General features: G+C 39.5%; 1 protein-coding gene across 1 annotated transcript; it reads left to right on the forward strand.

The window, feature by feature from the left end:
- Positions 1 to 16,965: 16,965 nt before the first annotated feature.
- LOC145162877 (uncharacterized) lies at positions 16,966 to 18,778 on the forward strand. The gene is made up of 4 exons (XM_079081868.1): positions 16,966 to 17,074; positions 17,169 to 17,257; positions 17,519 to 17,806; positions 18,575 to 18,778. Exons 3-4 carry the CDS (start codon positions 17,524 to 17,526, stop codon positions 18,652 to 18,654), a joined length of 363 nt encoding a protein of 120 aa, XP_078937994.1. The 5' UTR covers positions 16,966 to 17,074; positions 17,169 to 17,257; positions 17,519 to 17,523; the 3' UTR covers positions 18,655 to 18,778.
- The last annotated feature ends 3,462 nt before the right edge of the window (positions 18,779 to 22,240 follow it).

Consider the following 22,240-nt stretch of genomic DNA (forward strand, 5'->3'; position numbering starts at 1 on the left):
AGGGTGAACAACGTCGTTTTTCTTCACATCTGTTGAAGGGTGTACGACCCAAGAAGGGTTCACGGCCCGAAGTCCGTTTACGGCCTGCTCGTTTGCGGTCCTCGGTGTGCGGCCAGCCTCGCACGTGTTCGGTCTCGTTTACGGCCGACGGTTGATCTTCGTCCTCGCATCGCGTTCTCGGCCCAGCTCAGTATCTCGCATTCACAGCAGTCGTCCTCGCAAGCAGCTGCGTTCATATAAAAAACGGGTTTTGGGGTTGCCTGGGTTCGAACCTGGGTCCCTGATTCATCAACAAGGCGGCTTACCAACTAATCTAGCTTGCTAGACAGAATAAGCCTTCCAGATTTAATTCAAAAGGCGTCCCTTCTTCAATCCAATTTCGCATTTTTTACACTTTCAGCCCAAAAATCAATTTCCTTTTATTTTAAAATTCCATTTTCAACCCAAAATTTTAGTTTTTATTTTTTTGACTTTCTAAATTGACTTTTATCTTAAAATTTTGACTTTGACTTTAAAGTTTGACCTTTGACTTTAAACTTTGACTTTCTCGTTTAACTTTAAAATTTTCAAATTTAACTTTTCGGTTTGACTTTTAAGTTTGACTTTTTAAATTTGACTTTTAAGGTTGACTTTTGAGTTTTTAGTCAAAGGGCATATTTTTTATAAAAATGAGTTCCTCATCCATTCCGGTAAATGAAGTTTCATGTACTCCATCTTGTGAAGCTACGATTAAATTTTTTCGCGAACAAATTGATTTGCTAAAAAGGGAAAATGATGACCTAAAATACGAAGGATATCAACTTAGGAAAGGACAGAAACCCTTAAAAGCACAATTAGAAGCCAAAACAAAAGATTTTAGAAAACTACATGAAGAATACAGTAATAAATGTGCAAACTATAGATATGTGACAGAACAACTTGCAGAGTTAACTGCTGAACTTGACACATTAAAACATAAGTTTGAAAATGCGGATTTTAATTTCAGAAAATTTAATGTGTCGAGTGAAGTAGTTGCATCAATGATGGAAAATAGTTTGAGATTTAAAAATAATCAGTCAAAGGGTTTAGGGTATGATAAAGTGCCTCCTCCTTTTAATCACACCTATCAGTATAACCCTTTGAAAAAAGAGGAAATGAACAGAGAAGCACATCTCAAATATGGCAAACTTGCTGTATTTGTGTCGGGATGTGGTCCTCAGGTTGTAAGTACTAATGTTTCTACTTCTGATAATAAGATTGTTTCAAAGTCTGATGTTTTTGTTTCAAACGATGCTACTCTTGTTTCTAACTCTAAAACTAATGCTTTGTCTTGTGCTGATTCTGTGTCAAAGTCTGATGACTTAAATTTTTTTGATATATGTGATGATATCTTTGATAATTCTATCGTGGTTGTGCCAGAAAGTGTTGAGTTGAGCGATTCTAATGCTTCTACTTCTTGTGCAGGTAAAGTAACGGAAGATGAGAACAAGGAGAAAACTATTGAACAAACCAATGTATCCTTGAACTCTGAATCTGTTGCTTCGAACTCAGTTGCTTCTGATCAACCTGCTGTTGAGAAATACAGGCCACCAAAACAAGCGAAACAGAGTGCTTGCTGTAATTGTGCTTGTGGGAACAATAAGAGACAAGGCATGGATACGCCACCAGGGGCAGGAAGAAACAACTCCTACGTGAAGAAAAAGACATGTTTTCACTGTGGAACACCTGGACACATTGCCAGAAACTGTCCAAATCGTGCATACATTCCCTACTACGCACAAGGCTGGCAGAACGCGCCAGGAGGGAGATTTTCCAAAAGAAATCCCTCGAGGTCACGATCAGACAATGGCGACTGGAATGCCAAGAAGGCCAAGAATCCAACTCCGAAGGCCAAGAATCAAAATCCGAAGGACGAGAAGGCAATGTCGGCCAAGAAGCCAAGCTAAAAAGATGCTCCAGTGAAACAAAGACCGGTTAGGTCAAAGTCATCTCGACGATCGGCTTTAAGTTCAAAATAAAGTACCGAGGCACCCATCGGATCGAAAAAGAAATGGGTTAAACCCAACTACAGATGGGTACCAAAGGTTCAATCTCCCAAATCACCCAATGACTCTAATATTTCTTCATCTTCTGTCTGTAATAAACAGGATATGACATGGGAGAGAGTATCGTGCGTTGATGACAAAGGTCAACCCAGTTTCAAAATGGACTGGGTTCCAAAGACCAACTGATCCCGCTCTGTGCTGGAGCAGCTATGGAGGCATTTCATCAGACTTCAGTTTGTTGATAGTGGCTGTTCCAGGCACATGATAGGAGGCATCTCTCAACTATACGACACTCAGAACTTTGTTTGAGAGTATGTGTCCTTTGCGAGAAAGGAAGAAAGGAGAGGATCACATGGGGTTTTGTGCTTAACGATGTGAAGAATTTGCGGATCTGTTCTGAGATTATGCGTGTTGTTCTCAGACCTTCTGGATGCAAATTCAATCGGTGACTTACGGTTTGCACTTTCTTCTCTATACTCCTGAGTTTATCTTAATTTGATTCATTTTGAAGACAATTTTTAATTTCCTTATATGTCTTTCTTTAGTAGGTTGTTTTGGGTGATGTGATATCAAAAAAGTGATAACAGGCAGTCTAAACTAGTGTAAAGGACTGAAGCCGAATTGTCTAGACTCTGTATTCAATGTGCTGGTAGGCACAAAGGATTCAAAAGGACCAGACATTTATTGACCATGAAAGGACTAGACAATATAGACTTAGATAGTTTCATTTTGACTGACCATACCACGCTCGGGTAGATTGAGCAGTGAGATAAACACGCGAACCCACAAGATACACTAAACTAATACGCATCTAGAACTGTGGCTTAACTCTTCCTTGATGTACGAACTTATGTCCTTAATTCTGGTTCTGATAGGGCGACTGGGGGGTTCTGATAAAGTAGGTCTGTAGGAAATTATTTTCTTGCTTTCTATCTGTCAGTCATATGTTGCTTCCTCTGCGTGATTGGAAGAGATCCGACCTGGATTGCAACATATGCAACTCTAACTCTATGCACCTCCTTATCTATGAAATTCTTTCTATCTGTTAGCCATATGTTGTCCCCTCTGCGTGATTGGAAGATCCGACCTGGGACACAGCATATGCAACATTCTACCTCTCAATCCCTCTATCTCTGTTAGTCATATGTTGTCCCCTTTGTGTGATTGGAAGACATCCGACCTGGGATACAACATATGCACTTCTATATCTGATTTCTTTCTTAATGATTGAATACTCATCTAAAATAAAGAGTTCTTGATTATCGGGGTATATCGGAAAGTGGGAAACATGTTCTAGTACATCTAAAATTGAACCATTTAAGAGGTTGTATGTAGATCTTGCTGCTTAATTTAAGTGGACAACAATATCCTTGGTCGTCGTCAGCTAAATGTCCATTTAGGAATATATATCACAATGACTTGTCACTTATAATCTGTCCAAATTATCAACATCCTTTGTGTTTAAGTGGACCACAATACCGGTGATTGACCAGATCTAGAAATGCAGGCGTGTGTTGATAAACGATATTGGATTGCTTGACAACTTTGATCCCAAATATTTTTGTTTTTGTTAAATTTGTTCATAGTTTTCCTCTATGCACAAATTTAGGGGGATAATTAAAAAAAATCAAAAATCAAACAAAAATCAGAAAATTAAAAATTCAAAAATAGTGTTACTTCCGTTTTATTTCTTGTTCAGAAAAATCAAAAATCCTAAAATATTTTTGTTTCAGTTTTATTTTTTTTCGAAAATATAAAAAAATCCAAAAATATTGTGTGCTAAGTTTTGTTTTAGTTTTGTTTTGTCTTAAAAAGTGAATTCAGATGTAGATAAGACTCATGGAGACTGTGTCGGAGAATTTCTGAGCCAAGGCTTCATCCGTGATCATCGAAGAATTCTCATTCGAAGGAGAAAGAAATGAAGATTATTCTTTCAACATTCAATCCTTCAACCCCAGAAGCAAGGTGAAGCTGCACTTGGAGGTTATGTGACAAATTGCATTGAAGACTCCTCAATCAATTTGCTGTTATCTTGTACCTGCTGAAGTGATCCATAAGATTAGTTCTCTCTGATATTCTCTCTGACGATTCTCAAGCTGAAAGCGCTATTTTTCAAGAATCTTATCAAGAAGCCTCCTCACCCAATGTGCGTTCAGAGTCAAATTTTGAAGAAAAGCCCAACTGCTCAAGATGAAGTCATTCATTGAAGATTCATCAAGTTCATCTTGAAGCTGTAAAGAATTTAAAGGTTTACGCTGAAGCCAAGCTCAAACTGAAGATTGACAAGAAAAGTCAGCTACTTTTTAGGGGGAGCTTGTTGGGTCAATTAGAAAAGAAAGCTATAAATCAAGGGGTAGATTGTTGGGTCTAAAATATTGGTTTATACTTTGCTTTTCTAGGCAATTGGTTTTTCTGTAATGTAATATACATTTGCGGCTGTGTTCACGGCCAGGTGAATGTTTACGATCGTAAACCTGTTCACGGTCGTAAACCTTTTCACGGTCGTGAACCCATCTACGGCCCATGTTCCCCATATACATATAAATAGATGTTAAGTGGGTGAGGAGTGGTTGATGAAAAGTGAGAGTATATGGTAGAGAGAGAATGTTAGAGAGAAGAGAGGAGCTTAAGTGTGTGTAAGTTGTGTGTGAATCTTGTATTTGGATCTACATTCTAACCAAATCATACAAGATTCATCATCTTCTTCTTCTCCTTCTTCTTCATTAGATCTGGCATCATCCGTTTGATTGGGATTCCGCACCATCAAACGGATCTGACTGATACACAAGCAGATTTGGGACTTACAAGTGGTATCAGAGCTTGGATTGTATTAATCAAGTTTGTGGGATCTGGAGCTTATTTGATCTTATTTTTGAAGGATTTTTGCGTTTTTGGATAGATCTCTGAAAATTAGGGGGGTTTGTTCTTCGCGTTTTTCATAAAAAAGAGTTTTTGATCGAGTTTTGGAGCAAAAAAGGTGAAAAACGTCGTTTTTCTTCGCATCTGTTGAGGGGTGTACGACCTTTGAAGGGTGTACGACCCAAGAAGGGTTCACGGCCCGAAGTCCGTTTACGGCCTGCTCGTTTGCGGTCCTTGGTGTGCGGCCAGCCTCGCACGTGTTCCGTCACGTGTTCGTTCTCGTTTACGACCGACGGTTGATATTCGTCCTCGCATCGCGTTCTCGGCCCAGCTCAGCAACTCGCATTCACAGCAGTCGTCCTCGCAAGCAGCTGCGTTCATAAAAAACGGGTTTTGGGGTTGCCTGGGATCGAACCTGGGTCCCTGATTCATCAACAAGGCGGCTTACCAACTAATCTAGCTTGCTAGACAGAATAAGCCTTCCAGATTTAATTCAAAAGGCGTCCCTTCTTCAATCCAATTTCGCATTTTTTACACTTTCAGCCCAAAAATCAATTTCCTTTTATTTTAAAATTCCATTTTCAACCCAAAATTTTAGTTTTTATTTTTTTGACTTTCTAAATTGACTTTTATCTTAAAATTTTGACTTTGACTTTAAAGTTTGACCTTTGACTTTAAACTTTGACTTTCTCGTTTAACTTTAAAATTTTCAAATTTAACTTTTCGGTTTGACTTTTAAGTTTGACTTTTTAAATTTGACTTTTAAGGTTGACTTTTGAGTTTTTAGTCAAAGGGCATATTTTTTATAAAAATGAGTTCCTCATCCATTCCGGTAAATGAAGTTTCATGTACTCCATCTTGTGAAGCTACGATTAAATTTTTTCGCGAACAAATTGATTTGCTAAAAAGGGAAAATGATGACCTAAAATACGAAGGATATCAACTTAGGAAAGGACAGAAACCCTTAAAAGCACAATTAGAAGCCAAAACAAAAGATTTTAGAAAACTACATGAAGAATACAGTAATAAATGTGCAAACTATAGATATGTGACAGAACAACTTGCAGAGTTAACTGCTGAACTTGACACATTAAAACATAAGTTTGAAAATGCGGATTTTAATTTCAGAAAATTTAATGTGTCGAGTGAAGTAGTTGCATCAATGATGGAAAATAGTTTGAGATTTAAAAATAATCAGTCAAAGGGTTTAGGGTATGATAAAGTGCCTCCTCCTTTTAATCACACCTATCAGTATAACCCTTTGAAAAAAGAGGAAATGAACAGAGAAGCACATCTCAAATATGGCAAACTTGCTGTATTTGTGTCGGGATGTGGTCCTCAGGTTGCAAGTACTAATGTTTCTACTTCTTATGCAGATCAACCACTAAGTCATTGCAAGCAAGCTGCTGAAGAGAGTGTGTCTGATAATAAGATTGTTTCAAAGTCTGATGTTTTTGTTTCAAACGATGCTACTCTTGTTTCTAACTCTAAAACTAATGCTTTGTCTTGTGCTGATTCTGTGTCAAAGTCTGATGACTTAAATTTTTTTGATATATGTGATGATATCTTTGATAATTCTGTCGTGGTTGTGCCAGAAAGTGTTGAGCTGAGCGATTCTAATGCTTCTACTTCTTGTGCAGGTAAAGTAACGGAAGATGAGAACAAGGAGAAAACTATTGAACAAACCAATGTATCCTTGAACTCTGAATCTGTTGCTTCGAACTCAGTTGCTTCTGATCAACCTGCTGTTGAGAAATACAGGCCACCAAAACAAGCGAAACAGAGTGCTTGCTGTAATTGTGCTTGTGGGAACAATAAGAGACAAGGCATGGATACGCCACCAGGGGCAGGAAGAAACAACTCCTACGTGAAGAAAAAGACATGTTTTCACTGTGGAACACCTGGACACATTGCTAGAAACTGTCCAAATCGTGCATACATTCCCTACTACGCACAAGGCTGGCAGAACGCGCCAGGAGGGAGATTTTCCAAAAGAAATCCCTCGAGGTCACGATCAGACAATGGCGACTGGAATGCCAAGAAGGCCAAGAATCCAACTCCGAAGGCCAAGAATCAAAATCCGAAGGACGAGAAGGCAATGTCGGCCAAGAAGCCAAGCTAAAAAGATGCTCCAGTGAAACAAAGACCGGTTAGGTCAAAGTCATCTCGACGATCGGCTTTAAGTTCAAAATAAAGTACCGAGGCACCCATCGGATCGAAAAAGAAATGGGTTAAACCCAACTACAGATGGGTACCAAAGGTTCAATCTCCCAAATCACCCAATGACTCTAATATTTCTTCATCTTCTGTCTGTAATAAACAGGATATGACATGGGAGAGAGTATCGTGCGTTGATGACAAAGGTCAACCCAGTTTCAAAATGGACTGGGTTCCAAAGACCAACTGATCCCGCTCTGTGCTGGAGCAGCTATGGAGGCATTTCATCAGACTTCAGTTTGTTGATAGTGGCTGTTCCAGGCACATGATAGGAGGCATCTCTCAACTATACGACACTCAGAACTTTGTTTGAGAGTATGTGTCCTTTGCGAGAAAGGAAGAAAGGAGAGGATCACATGGGGTTTTGTGCTTAACGATGTGAAGAATTTGCGGATCTGTTCTGAGATTATGCGTGTTGTTCTCAGACCTTCTGGATGCAAATTCAATCGGTGACTTACGGTTTGCACTTTCTTCTCTATACTCCTGAGTTTATCTTAATTTGATTCATTTTGAAGACAATTTTTAATTTCCTTATATGTCTTTCTTTAGTAGGTTGTTTTGGGTGATGTGATATCAAAAAAGTGATAACAGGCAGTCTAAACTAGTGTAAAGGACTGAAGCCGAATTGTCTAGACTCTGTATTCAATGTGCTGGTAGGCACAAAGGATTCAAAAGGACCAGACATTTATTGACCATGAAAGGACTAGACAATATAGACTTAGATAGTTTCATTTTGACTGACCATACCACGCTCGGGTAGATTGAGCAGTGAGATAAACACGCGAACCCACAAGATACACTAAACTAATACGCATCTAGAACTGTGGCTTAACTCTTCCTTGATGTACGAACTTATGTCCTTAATTCTGGTTCTGATAGGGCGACTGGGGGGTTCTGATAAAGTAGGTCTGTAGGAAATTATTTTCTTGCTTTCTATCTGTCAGTCATATGTTGCTTCCTCTGCGTGATTGGAAGAGATCCGACCTGGATTGCAACATATGCAACTCTAACTCTATGCACCTCCTTATCTATGAAATTCTTTCTATCTGTTAGCCATATGTTGTCCCCTCTGCGTGATCGGAAGATCCGACCTGGGACACAACATATGCAACATTCTACCTCACAATCCCTCTATCTCTGTTAGTCATATGTTATCCCCTTTGTGTGATTGGAAGACATCCGACCTGGGATACAACATATGCACTTCTATATCTGATTTCTTTCTTAATGATTGAATACTCATCTAAAGTAAGGAGTTCTTGATTATCGGGGTATATCGGGAAGTGGGAAACATGTTCTAGTACATCAAAAATTGAACCATTTAAGAGGTTGTATGTAGATCTTGCTGCTTAATTTAAATGGACAACAATATCCTTGGTCGTCGTCAGCTAAATGTCCATTTAGGAATATATATCACAATGACTTGTCACTTATAATCTGTCCAAATTATCAAAATCCTTTGTGTTTAAGTGGACCACAATACCGGTGATTGACCAGATCTAGACATGCAGGCGTGTGCTGATAAACGATATTGGATTGCTTGACAACTTTGATCCCAAATATTTTTGTTTTTGTTAAATTTGTTCATAGTTTTCCTCTATGCACAAATTTAGGGGGAGAATTAAAAAAAATCAAAAATCAAACAAAAATCAGAAAATTAAAAATCCAAAAATAGTGTTACTTCCGTTTTATTTCTTGTTCAGAAAAATCAAAAATCCAAAAATATTTTTGTTTCAGTTTTATTTTTTTTTCGAAAATATAAAAAAATCCAAAAATATTGTATGCTAAGTTTTGTTTTGTCTTAAAAAGTGAATTCAGATGTAGATAAGACTCATGGAGACTGTGTCGGAGAATTTCTGAGCCAAGGCTTCATCCATGATCATCGAAGAATTCTCATTCGAAGGAGCAAGAAATGAAGATTATTCTTTCAACATTCAATCCTGGATGTGGCAGGTGCGTATCCTTTAGCTGCTTGACAGTTTTATTTATGATTTAATTGCTATGGTACTGCATCGGTAGTAGTGATTGTACTTTGGATTCTGTTTCTTGCTTATGATTGAGTTATATGCCATCTGCATACCATGGGTTTAGAGTAGTAGTCAGTAGTTGTACCCCTTTTAGAGCAGGTCACTCAGGATGCGGTCGCTGTAGCAAGCGTGAAATTGGGACTCTAGAAGTATTTCTCTAGCTTTCAAGGACGGTGGTGTCATGGTGTTGGTTAGCTTTGGAGCACTGGCAGTGGTAAACCTCAGTTTTTTTAGCAGAACGATTATGGAATGGTAGGAAGGATTGGGAATCCTTCCCAGATAGAAAACTGCAAGGAGCTAGTTGAGTCAAAGTGGGGGAGAGCCCTCCAAGTATTCAGGATCAGAAGTAAGTAAGGAGTTGGAATGAGTTCGCAACTCTATTGAGCAGGGTAATAGTCCGAGTGGCTGTTCGGATGAGAAACGCGTGAGTTGGGAGTTTAGGAAACTTCCCAGTGTTGATTGCGTGTAATATCGATCAGTAGATGATTGGTTTGGGAAACCAGGTTGAAGATTTTCTCGGCAGGACGTGATTTTAGCCAGGATGTAAGACTACGGGACAGCCGTAGCATTCACCAGCAGGTAGACAGTACGGGAAGTGTAGTGAGGCTACGGGATGACCATAGTAATCACGTTAGACGATAGCTGGTTCGGAAAACCAGGTTGGAGGATCGCCAGCAGGACTCGAGTGAGTCAAGATGCAGATTGAGTGAATGTCCGACATGAGATGCTTTCGGATTAGCAGTCAGTGTAGAGTCAGCATGGGGAGTGTGGCAAGACTGCGGGATAGCCACAACATTTGTTAGTAGCCAGTTAGAGGAGTGTGGGCGAGGGCCCGTATCTCCTAGATAGAGGAGTGTGGGCGAGGGCCCGTATCTCCTAGTTAGCAGAGTGTGGGCGAGGCCCGTATCTCCTAGTTAGTATGGTCAGGATCAGGTAGACATAGTTCGTTGAGATTTAGTATGGAGGTAGGCCTGCATAGCCATAGATAGGTGAGACCTGAAGGAGAGGCCACTCCATGATACAGTTGGGTGAGACCCATGGGCGAGGCCCGTATATTAGTAGCAGTCCAGGTGAAACTGGAGGGAGAGACCGCTCTGGATCTAGTTTGGGTGAGACCCGTGGGCGAGGCCCGTGAGAATTTAGCAGCACAGGTGGAACCTGGTAGAGACTTTAAAGTCAAGATAGGGGATCGAGGATCCCAGTAATTAGAGAGCCAGGGTGGCAAGGTAGACATAGCAGTTTTAGTTAGCCGAAGTTTTCTTCGGAAGTCGCTGAGAGCGACTGAGAAATGGAGTTTGAGTTCAGTAACCGGTAGGAGTCCGGTGGTCAAGATGAGGGCAGATTAGTTGGGACCGGGGTGGTCTCGGTTCGTCCGGAGAGCAGATCAGAGACAGCAGAATCTTCGGACAGGGACAGCACTAAGGGGATCCGTGAGTAGAAGTAGTTAGTTGACTGAGAGGTGCTAGGCAACTAACGGCAGGATTAAATAATCTCAGAGTGAGTGATTTGACTCTGTTGCGCAGCTCTCGTCTGAGTCTAACCATTGCAGGGATGAATCTTTTACTCGAAGGATTATCTGATTCATTCGTTGGGATGGGCGCTTAGCACTAAAGTATAGTAGTAAGGAGTATTCAGTGTGTATCGGCAGTAGTGACCAGCACTGGGAGTGGTTGGAGTGATGAATACCGTGAAGGATATGTCCTTCACGGTGATAGAGGAGGTGATTAGTTATGGAATGTTGCCTCGGGAAGGCCAGAAAACACGCAAGGAAAAAGGGGGTGAACCTCTAGGATGTCCAGCATAAGTACTCGAGGAGTACCGGAAGGATTGTCAGTTGAGTAAGTTGCGTTCTCAGTATTGACGGGATTAGAACACACTCGAGGGTATTATCTGCAGGGACTAGTTTAGCCGTAATGACCAGGAGGAAGGTCAATGGAAGTGGTCAGCAGAAGTTAGATTCATCAGGCAGGAAGGTGGAAAGCAGATTGCAGGACAGTTGGCCGTAGCGGACTTCGAGGACGAAGTCTAGTTTAAGTGGAGGAGAGTTGTAACACCTAGAATCAGAAAGACCAAGAAAGGAAAGGAAACCCTAAGTCAAAAGGGTCAACTCGTCGAGTCTAGGGAAGAACTCGACGAGTCGGAGCGGATTCCGTGTCAAAGATTAAGTGACCGACTCAGCGAGTCGGCGAGTGGACTCGGCGAGTCTGGTCTGGGTTTAGAAACCCTAATTCTGGGACTTAGTACCCTATTTAAGCATCTTATTTTCTTCCATAGGGCTCATATTTGGCCCCTATTGTCCAGAACTCGAAACCCCAGCCACCCAACTCCATTGTTGAGCTAGTTCTTGCCTTGAGAGTGAAATGAAGCTTGGAGAAGGGAGAAGGACCTTGGTGGTGCAAGAAGAAGCTATAGATCCAGAGTTGGGGTAGCATTTCAGACCATTTAGAGGTAAAAAGCTTATACCTTGACTGTTAACCATCTAGATCCCCTCTCTAGCATAGATTTTGTCACATTTGGTCCATTTCCAAGGTCAATCCGAACATTGAGCCATTGAGGACGAAAAGGACTTAAGATCTAAGCATTTCTGAGCTTTAGAAGCTCTGAGGGAGCATCTTTACCCAGCCATGGCTTCATTTCATGACCTAGACCTTCATTTTAGTTTGGATTAAGAGTTTTAGCTTCATAGCACCTTGCATGCACGTAAAGTTAGCAACTTTACGTGTAATGCTAGCATTAGAAGTCCAGATCTATGGGTTGAAGGGGTTGGAATGGACTGTAATCGACAGAATAGAGATGTCACAAGGTGGACTCGGCGAGTCCAAGACAATCTTCTTAGTTATGAAGATAAACTCGACGAGTTGTTCATACAACTCGGCGAGTCATGGCCTAGATATTCATAAGATAATGATGAACTCGACGAGTTCAAGGATGAACTCGGCGAGCCGGTTGAAGACAGTCCCGAAGTGTTAGATGAAGGAGAACTCGTCGAGTTCTCGCTAGACTCGACGAGTGGAGTCGGGGTTGTTTTGGGATTTGAGGAGCATGGACTCGGCGAGTTGGCAGAACAACTCGACGAGTCGAGTCAACTGGAAGGTTGACTTTGACCAGGACTTTGACCTTGAGAAGGACTTTGACCAGAGTTGACTTAGTTAACTTCTTGAGGACAGTTAGGCTAAGTGTGCTATTATTTAGTATTGGTAGCTCGGGGAGCTAGAGGAGCAGTAGTTCGGAGAGTTGTTGGATAGCAGCCAGAGGGTTATCAGCAGTTTCCGCAGTACGAGGTGAGTTTCCCTTTATGTGAATGGGTCTACGGCCACAATGTCGGCCCATGTAGTGATGAGTAGGAAGACCTGGGGGTTAGCCCTAGGCACTGTATGCTAGTATGATATTTCGGACCAAGGTCCGATGTCGGGCGGGTGCCCAATGAATGGTTTGCATGATAGATTATACTTGTTGTCTGTGTGATACTTGTATGTGCCTGGTAGGGAGGTGAGTCGGGCGAGGTCCTGTATCTCATCACTAAGCGAGTATGGACGGGGTTCCATATCTCATTAGTAGCAGAGCAGGGGCGAGGCCCGAGTTAGGAGGGAGGTGAGTGTAGGCGAGGGCCCGTATCTCACTGTCAGCAGGAGCGTGGATGGGGTTCCATGGCTCACCAGTAGCAGGTCAGGGGCAGGGCCCAAGATAGGCGAGGCCTTACATCAGTAGTACAGTAGAGTATGCTTAGCTTATTATATGTGTTATGTTATATGCTTGTATCGTTAGTAGCAGGCGAGGCCCGGAGACAGGCGGGGCCTAAGAGAACAGATATGTATAAAAAAATCAAAAATCAAACAAAAATCAAAAAATTAAAAATCCAAAAATAGTGTTACTTCCGTTTTATTTCTTGTTCAGAAAAATCAAAAATCCAAAAATATTTTTGTTTCTGTTTTTTTTTTCGAAAATATAAAAAAATCCAAAAATATTGTGTGATAAGTTTTGTTTTAGTTTTGTTTTGTCTTAAAAAGTGAATTCAGATGTAGATAAGACTCATGGAGACTGTGTCGGAGAATTTCTGAGCCAAGGCTTCATCCGTGATCATCGAAGAATTCTCATTCGAAGGAGCAAGAAATGAAGATTATTCTTTCAACATTCAATCCTTCAACCCCAGAAGCAAGGTGAAGCTGCACTTGAAGGTTATGTGACAAATTGCATTGAAGCCTCCTCAATCAATTTGCTGCTATCTTGTACCTGCTGAAGTGATCCATAATATTAGTTCTCTCTGATATTCTCTCTGACGATTCTCAAGCTAAAAGCGCTATTTTTCAAGAATCTTATCAAGAAGCCTCCTCACCCAATGTGTGTTCAGAGTCAAATTTTGAAGAAAAGCCCAACTGCTCAAGATGAAGTCATTCATTGAAGATTCATCAAGTTCATCTTGAAGGTGTGAAGAATTTAAAGGTTTATGTTGAAGCCAAGCTCAAACTGAAGATTGACAAGAAAAGCCAGCTACTTTTTAGGGGGAGCTTGTTGGGTCAATTAGAAAAGAAAGCTATAAACCAAGGGGGAGATTGTTGGGTCTAAAATATTGGTTTATACTTTGCTTTTCTAGGCAATTGGTTTTTCTGTAATGTAATATACATTTGCGGCTGTGTTCACGGCCAGGTGAATGTTTACGGCCGTAAACCTGTTCACGGCCTTGAACCCATCTACGGCCCATGTTCCCCATATACATATAAATAGATGTTAGGTGGGTGAGGAGCGGTTGATGAAAAGTGAGAGTATATGGTAGAGAGAGAAAGTTAGAGAGAAGAGAGGAGCTTAAGTGTGTGTAAGTTGTGTGTGAATCTTGTATTTGAATCTACATTCTAATCAAATCATACAAGATTCATCATCTTCTTCTTCTCCTTCTTCTTCATTAGATCCGACATCATCCGTTTGATTGGGATTCCGCACCATCAAACGGATCTGATTGATACACAAACAGATTTGGGACTTACACACTGTTACTTTTTGGCACATTCTTATATGCTTTGAATATAATTACAAACAACGTGTTTGTAATATCATAAAGTGCTTTTGTTAGTGTACTTAGCTTTATTATAATGAAATCATAGGGATAATTGCAAGACTTAGCAGTGATGAATTTTTTATAATATCAGCTCAAAGATTGAAAATCAGATATATGTTTTTATATCAAGCCAATAACCTTGACATCATTAAATGTAATGTTATAAATTAAATGGTAAATCACACAAGAATTATTATATGAAATGTTGTCTGAGGGTAATATAGTCATTTTGCACTATCAGTCAGATACAAAATCAAACAAGTTTTGGTCAGAACTTCTAACCCGATTAGCAACTATCAAACAACCCTTTAATGAACGAGTATAATTGATTTTTTTGTTAAGCGGTCTACCATTAAACTTGTTCAATAAACAGAAATCATCATCAAAATAATATGAGTTAATAACCATCATGGAACACAAACTTCATCATCCCACTAGGCTCCATTAACCTCCTCGTCCTTTGAAGAAAAACCGGCCACCAATGTGGCATCAGTTTGCTAGAACTTAACGCGTGGCCGCAAGTCTATTTGTTTCGATGTTTTCTATGACATCGGTTGTAGTGATTGAACACAAACACAAGACCCACTCGAATCCGACATCCCTAAGCTTCTCCCAGTTGTTCCTTCTATATATTCTAACGCAAAAGAAAGTTAAGGAACAAAGTCTTACGAGATGATGTTATCATATTGCTAAACGGTTAAGATAATTAGGGTCAATATGGTCAACCCATTTTATGTCAGAAAATGTGATCGATCTAATCTTTTTTTTCTTCTTTAAATTATAATGATTATTAAATATGAAAATTGATTAATTTTTTTTAAATGTTAAAAAAAAAGATTTAGACAAATATGAAATTGTGAAAGTTAATAAGGGTAAATATAATATTTAGATTTAAGGTTGGTCAAATATGATATTTTGGCGTTTAACAAGGGTATATACAAAATTAATTACCAAAGGGCCTTTAGCCTAACAGTAAGTAGTGACTCTTAGGCTATCCGGAGTGGTAATGAGAAGACGTGTGGGAGGCTGACGTGCCAGCCCCCAAGCCGCGTGAACACCGCCCCCACCTCCGGTGGGTTGAGTGTAGCGTCCTCATGGAGTCAGAATAAGACGCTTGATCTGATTGGTTATTCCATTTTGATCGTTGCCATGTGACCGTTTGTGCATTAAAAAAAAGAAATTAATTATTTAATTACTACACCTTCTCTATATATAACACTCTTTTTTCATTTCAAACACACACATTTTTTCAACACAAACACACATATTCACCAAAAAATATTCCTTCATCATATACTGTTATGGATCCAAACCAAAATACCTCACTCACCCCGAACACTCCAAATGATTCGTTAACGAATCTTAGCTACATGCAATTGATATCATCTCCAATTCAACAACAACCTCTATTCACCAATCTTCCATATCACCCACACTACTACCAATAACAACAACCACCACAATTCATTCAACCTCAATTTCAAGCCATTCAATAACAAACTTCTCCGCAATTTCAACCCCAAACTTCCCAACGTCAACAAACTTCACAACCATCTCAAGTTCAATTATCTCAATCTCAACCCATAAACCTCGACAATGACGACCACGACAAACGAGTTGAAGAAACACAACCAAGTTGTAGAAGGCAAAAAAAAAAAATCAAAAGATCCAAGGAAAAAGAAAAGTACGCAATGGACTGAGGAGGAGGATGAAACTTTAGCTAAAGCTTGGATTTTCATATCACAAGACGGGGATGTCGGCAACGTGCAAACGGGTCAAAGCTTTTGGAATTGTGTTTTAGACCACTTCCACGCGTTATTAGGAAGGAAAACGAGCCGGACACACGACTTGATCAATGCAAAATGGCGTGACCTTCGAGCGTGTTGTACTAAACATAAGACAAAACACAATAACACCAACACTACCGACACAACATACTAAACATAAGACACCACAACAAACTTAAAATAAGACAACCATTACATCAAATCTATAACAAAAAAAAACACATTCATGCATTCTAAAAACAAAAGAGATTAACCCTACAATCATCTCAACCCTTTTTTCAAGTAGTGAATTACATTATAGCTTGCATGTAGGCTTCTTGAAGGGATTGTTGGAGTTTGTTCATAGACCTAAGCATCACTTCCATTGATCTAGGGAACATGGGTTCATCGTACCCCCCAATCCAACCACACTTGCTAGGGAACATGGGTTCATCGTACCCCCCAATCCAACCACACTTGCTCTCATTTCGAACATTTGACCAAAATTGCCTTCCAGGGTTACAATTCGACTAAGATGTGACGATGACAAGATCACTGCTTCCACACGGGCAAATCGTCATTCCTCGACTCCGATTTCTTGAGCTTCGTTTTTCAGCTTTCGTATACATATTTGAAAAAAGAGGAGATTGATTAAATAAGTATTACACGTAAACCCCAAATGAAATGATGAAAATGCCCTCGTGTACAAGGCACATGGGGCATGGTAATGACACATGTAGACCGACGTCCAACATAATGACTAATAACGTGTAAGGTTTGCTCTAAAAGGACCATCCATGTAAAAAAATTCATAAGGACTATTTTAGGGAAAAATTAAAAAGCAAAATGACCATATATGAAATTTTGGACGAGAAAATAGTCGAGGATCGGGATCCGGCCATTCGTTAGCCTCAACTGAAACCAAAAATCTGAGACTGATTTTGTTTTTTTGAAACCCTAGACTTATTCAGATTCTCGATTTAGGGTTCTTTTTCTCTTCGCCATTGTTGCTGCTGCCGTCTGCGTTCCTCGTCGCCGGTGTTATTGCCGCCGCATTCGTCGCCGGTGCTGCCGCCGCCGCCGTAGATCGGATGAGTTGTTATCGCTTCAATTTCGTGATCTCCCTCCAACGTAAAAAATTCTGTCTTTTTCTCCTACAAATCAAGCAATGTATTAGCTGTATTTTATTCTCTAACATATGAAACGATCTTAACATCCTTTTCAGGTTCATTTTCGGAGAACCTAGACCCCTTTTATGAACGATAAACGACGACGCATAACGCATTGCATACTGATTCAAGAAGCGAAATCTAGGTAATTTCTTCTATTCAAAGCTTAAATATGCTTTGTTTATTCAAAATTGTTAGTTTTCTATGGATGCCTTGTTATTTGATGTTTCAAATCACCAAATCCCAATACTCACAAATCAAACATTCATCCAATTATCCTTCCACTTGCGACATAAGTGTAGACAGAGAGACACAAAGCCAATATATCCATACACAGTTACATACATACACACATATGTTTATATGTATATCATTAATACCATGATTCATATCACCAATATTTCAGTGGAAATGAAGTCAAGAAGAAACGTTAATTACACGCGTCTTGCTGTTAATGAAGATACCATTGGTTTGACATTTCAGCAGAATGAAAACACATTTGACCCTCGGTTTGACATGTCAGCAGAATCCTCAGATAAAATCCCATGGAAATCAATTGGACTTGCGGTTTTTCTTCTGTTGTTTGGATGCATTCTCCTTATCCTTTCATTATTCGTCTTCACAGGCCACATGGGTGGAGACAAATCCCAAGCGTGTGGCCTTTTAGGACTTGGGACACTCACTTTTCTACCAGGTATGTATGTTACTTTGTAGTTTGTTCTATATAAGTTATTAGAGGAGAGGGCAATTTCGTCCATTGTGTAAAAATCGGTCTATTTGGAGAGAAAATGGTCAAACGGTTTAAAAAGGTGTAAATTACATTTTTTGTCCCTGAGTATAGTTGTTATTTGCAGTTTTAGTCCTTTTGTATTGTTTTTGGTCCCACTCCTAAGAAAAATGACTATTTTTAGGACTAAAATTGCAAAAAGTAGCTATACACAAGGACCAAAAATAGTCACTATTACTTGAAACATGGACAATAACTCCAAAAGTACTACAAAAGCCTTTATCTAAGGATCATTATTTTTTAAGAGAAAGCTTCATAAATCGTCCATGTGCTTTTAAGTTCAAAAAACCTTTTGAGTTCTAAAAACCTTTTGACGATTTATGATATTTTGTCTTATTTTAAAAAAGAAAAAAAAAGAAATATATTATTTAATTTACAAAGGTCTCTCTCTCTCTCTCTCTCTCTCTCTCTCTCTCTCTCTCTCTCTCTCTCTCTCTCTCTCTCTCTCTCTCTCTCTCTCTCTCTCTCTCTCATACACACATTGAAATAGTTGTTTGAAACCAAAGAAATCTAGAAGGTTTTAAACTTAGCGACTATATTTCTAGATTTTTGGAAAGCATAGAGACAATTTATGAAGTTTACCCTTATATATATATATATATATATATATATATATACAAAAATGGTGACACTTGTTTTTATTAGTCATGTTGATGATGATTTTTTTTTATTTAGGGTTTTACGAAACTCGAATTGCATATTATTCATGGAGGGGTGCACAAGGGTATCGTTTTGCAGCAATTCCTAGTTACTAGCTATATCCTATATATCATAATCTCAGCATGTTTTTGTTTGGCTGTATATACATCGTGCTTTTTAAGTGATGTACAATTTTGAAATTTTACAAGTCAGAAGAAAATTTGGTTTTGTGGTTGGATATTTTTTGGTTTTATTCCTTCCTATTTTGGGTTGGGTTTGCAGGTTTTTTTTTATGGGAACTCATTCGTACACTATGCTATCAATAGCGCGCTATAGCGGTGCTATAACATTTATTGGAGGTACAGAACCGGTACTTCTAAATAGTGTTTACGAACAACGGTAACACTATTACCAACGTTATTGACTGCTATTTACCGCGATATGCATCACCGCTATAGCGGTGCTACAACTGATTTTTCATTTTCGTTCATTTGGGCCATTTGGCTACTCCACAGCCAGACGTGTGTTATTTGCTTATGAAAATCAATTCCTTACTTTCCATAATATAACATCCAAATGCTTTATCAATATTTAAAATATTATAACTCATATCCCATAGAATTTGTAACCAATCATTTGAAGGATATCATTGAATTCACACACACAACAGCACACACATATATTTACTTATATATACAATCACCTACATACACATACAGTAAACAACATGAATACTAACAAATACAAAAATTATTCCTTTAAAAACAAATTCATAAATGATCCATATTTTAAAAAATGGTCATTGTTTAAAAATATGTAGAACGTGTCCCTTTTAAAAGAAATACAGAAAAGGTAAAGTAGAATGCTATAAATGACATTTTACAGAAAGTAGGATGCTATAAAAAATATTTTTATTTTAATTTTCCAGACCATGTTCGAAATGGATTGCTATTTATTACAAACAAACAAAATATGTTGCTATTTATGGGATTTTATCATGAAATACACACAAATAGTCATATACTTACTCACACATACAGTTACATACATACTCACATACACTAAATGTAACGTCCCGAAAATCGAAGATTAAAATTTTCATTTTTAAAACAATAAACATATAACGAGTTGTTCCAAAACCGATCAAAGTGAATATATTATCTAAACATCAGAGTAATATCATTAATTGTCAATGCGGAAAACTTTGGGGATGTTGTGCAGGCAAGTTGGGCCCTTCCCTTTCGAACCGAAAGTACCTGAAACCATAAATATGAAACTGTAAGCACAAAGCTTAGTGAGTTTTCCAAAATACCACATACTAAAACATACAAGTGTCATGGGCTACTCCTATGGTATTTCCTCGCAATGCCGATGGCCAAATCCCGGTCTTACATACAAGTGTCAAGGGCCAGATCCTAGTCTTTCATACAACTACTAGGGGCCAGATCCTGTTCTTTCGTACAATTGTCAGGGGCTGATCCTGGTCTTTCATGCAAGCATCACAGAGACAACTAATATTCCACATAACAAGTAATGGGCCGACATTGGTGCCTTCGACCCATGGATATAGTGAGAAAATTCACCTAAAGCTGACATATGCCGTCTCACTGTAACATCCCAACCGTCAGGTATTATTAATTTTTCCATTTAGACTTCATGTTTAAGGTCTACTCGACGAGTTGGCGCTATGACTCGTCGAATAGCAGCGGGTCAGGACACGTCAATTAATGAGTGACTCGTCGAGTCGGCATGGGGGACTCGACGAGTAGGAGCTGGCAGTGGAAACCCTAATTTTCAGGGTTTTGCACCCTATATATTGGACCATTAGCGCCTCTCACTGTCCTCTATCACCCTCTTGAGACCCAGAAACCCTAATTTCCGTGAGTGAGAGCTTGGAGAGTGTTTTGGAGCTTTGGGAAGTGACTTTTGTGAAGGAAATTTGTAGATCAAGAGGCTAGCATCAAGATTTCTGTGTGGATCCAGAGTCTACTTCAGTTTGGGCACGTTTTGGAGGTAACTAACTGTTACCTTGACCTCTTTTCTTCTATAATCATTCATATGTGAAAACTAGGGCTTTCTTTAGTTATTCATGAAGGGATTTTGGTATGAGAGCTAGATCTGAAGTTGAAACTTCAGATCTAAACCTCTTTTAAGTCCTAAGTCCATAAAGCTTCCAGCTCTTGCAAGGATGAGACTCTCCCAAGGTGTAAAGCTCCATTAGAAGCTTCGATTGGTCATTTAAAGCCTTTAGGGCCTTGCATGTGTGTAAAGGTTGCAACTTTACGTGATAAACATGCCTTAGAAGCTTGGATCTGTAATTTGAAACCTTGGCATGACTTAAAAAGTGTCTGCATGGATGAAGGTCTGTAAGGACTCGGCGAGTTGCATAGTCAACTCGGCGAGTCATATGAAGATGGTCATGAACTCGTCGAGTTGATGAACAAACTCGGCGAGTCCGTTGAAGATTGCCTTGAACTCGGCGATTCGTTCGAAGACTCGGCGAGTCGGCCAGGGTTTCTCCCAATTCTTGGACACGTATGAACTCGGCGAGTTAAAAGGGAACTCGACGAGCCAATCAAGGATTTCACGACTTCTCGAGTTCAGGAAGGACTCGACGAGTCAGTGAACTACACTCGACGAGTCGAGTCAACATGGACTGTTGACTTTGACTGTGGACTTTGACTTTGACCAAGAGTTGACCAGTTGACTTCTGAGGGTATTCTGGTAATTTGGAGATTTATGAAAAAGGGTTTTATGGTAACTATAGGTGGTGGAGTTCGTGTTGGTGATCCGGGAGTTGAGCTTTCTAGTTTCCGACGACAGTTGCGAGGTGAGTTATCCTCACTATACTAAGGGGTCTAAGGCACCAAGGTCGGCCCATTGGATATGTTATCCTAGCAGTGTTAGATGTTGAGTATGAGTTAGTGTTGCATGCTAGTGGTTATGCCAGTTAGGTAGACCTGTAGGATTACCTGTGATGTTATATGATTATTGCATGCTCAGTGGTTATGTGGTATGTTATATGTTATGCGTATGGGTTGAGGTTATACTGCTCCGTGTAGTAGCCAACAGACCTTAGGAGCATTCCAGTTACGGGCTAAAGGGAGACTCGTACTGTGAGCTCGGGAGCATTCCAGTTACGGGCTAAAGGGAGACTCGTACTGTGGGCTCAGGGGTAATCCAGTCTGTAAAGCTGGGGACCCATTACATGTTGTTCAGTTTGTTATGATATGTTTATGTGGACTGTATGTGTATCGGTATTTTGGGGGAACTCACTAAGCTCTCGGGCTTACAGTTTCAGTTTATTGTTTCAGGTACATCAGGGGATCGCGACAAGGCGAAGACGTGATCGTACAACTCCTCATGTTTTGTCTATGTTTCTGAGAAAACTCTGATATTATACATTTTGAAAATAAAGTTGTAATGATTTTTAATGGTTTGAAATGTTTTTAAAAGTTTAAATTGGTTTGAATTTTTTGGTGTTACACTCACATTCTCATAAATATAAACAGCTAGCTCGAACCACCTAACACCGCACAGAGGTGAAACCTCATATCAGAACTCATATCTATATACTAGTAAAATGATAGTTATGATCTGCTAATCTTAACTGTAGACCGCATTACTAAGTGATCATTTAATTATATAATCCCACAATTAGCGTTTCTTTCTTTAATCTAGGAGGGATATCACCAATTCAAT

Source organism: Lactuca virosa, chromosome 3, assembly GCF_052849685.1.
Source record: "Lactuca virosa cultivar CGN04683 chromosome 3, Lactuca_virosa_CGN04683_v6, whole genome shotgun sequence".
Lineage (NCBI taxonomy): Eukaryota > Viridiplantae > Streptophyta > Magnoliopsida > Asterales > Asteraceae > Lactuca > Lactuca virosa.

Bases quoted from the DNA above. Each gene is read 5' to 3' on its own strand.
- LOC145162877 (XM_079081868.1), top strand. From the start codon at position 17,524: ATGAAGTCAAGAAGAAACGTTAATTACACGCGTCTTGCTGTTAATGAA. The intron at 17,807-18,574 runs GTATGTATGTTA...TTTTTTATTTAG, and splicing joins GACACTCACTTTTCTACCAG to GGTTTTACGAAACTCGAATT.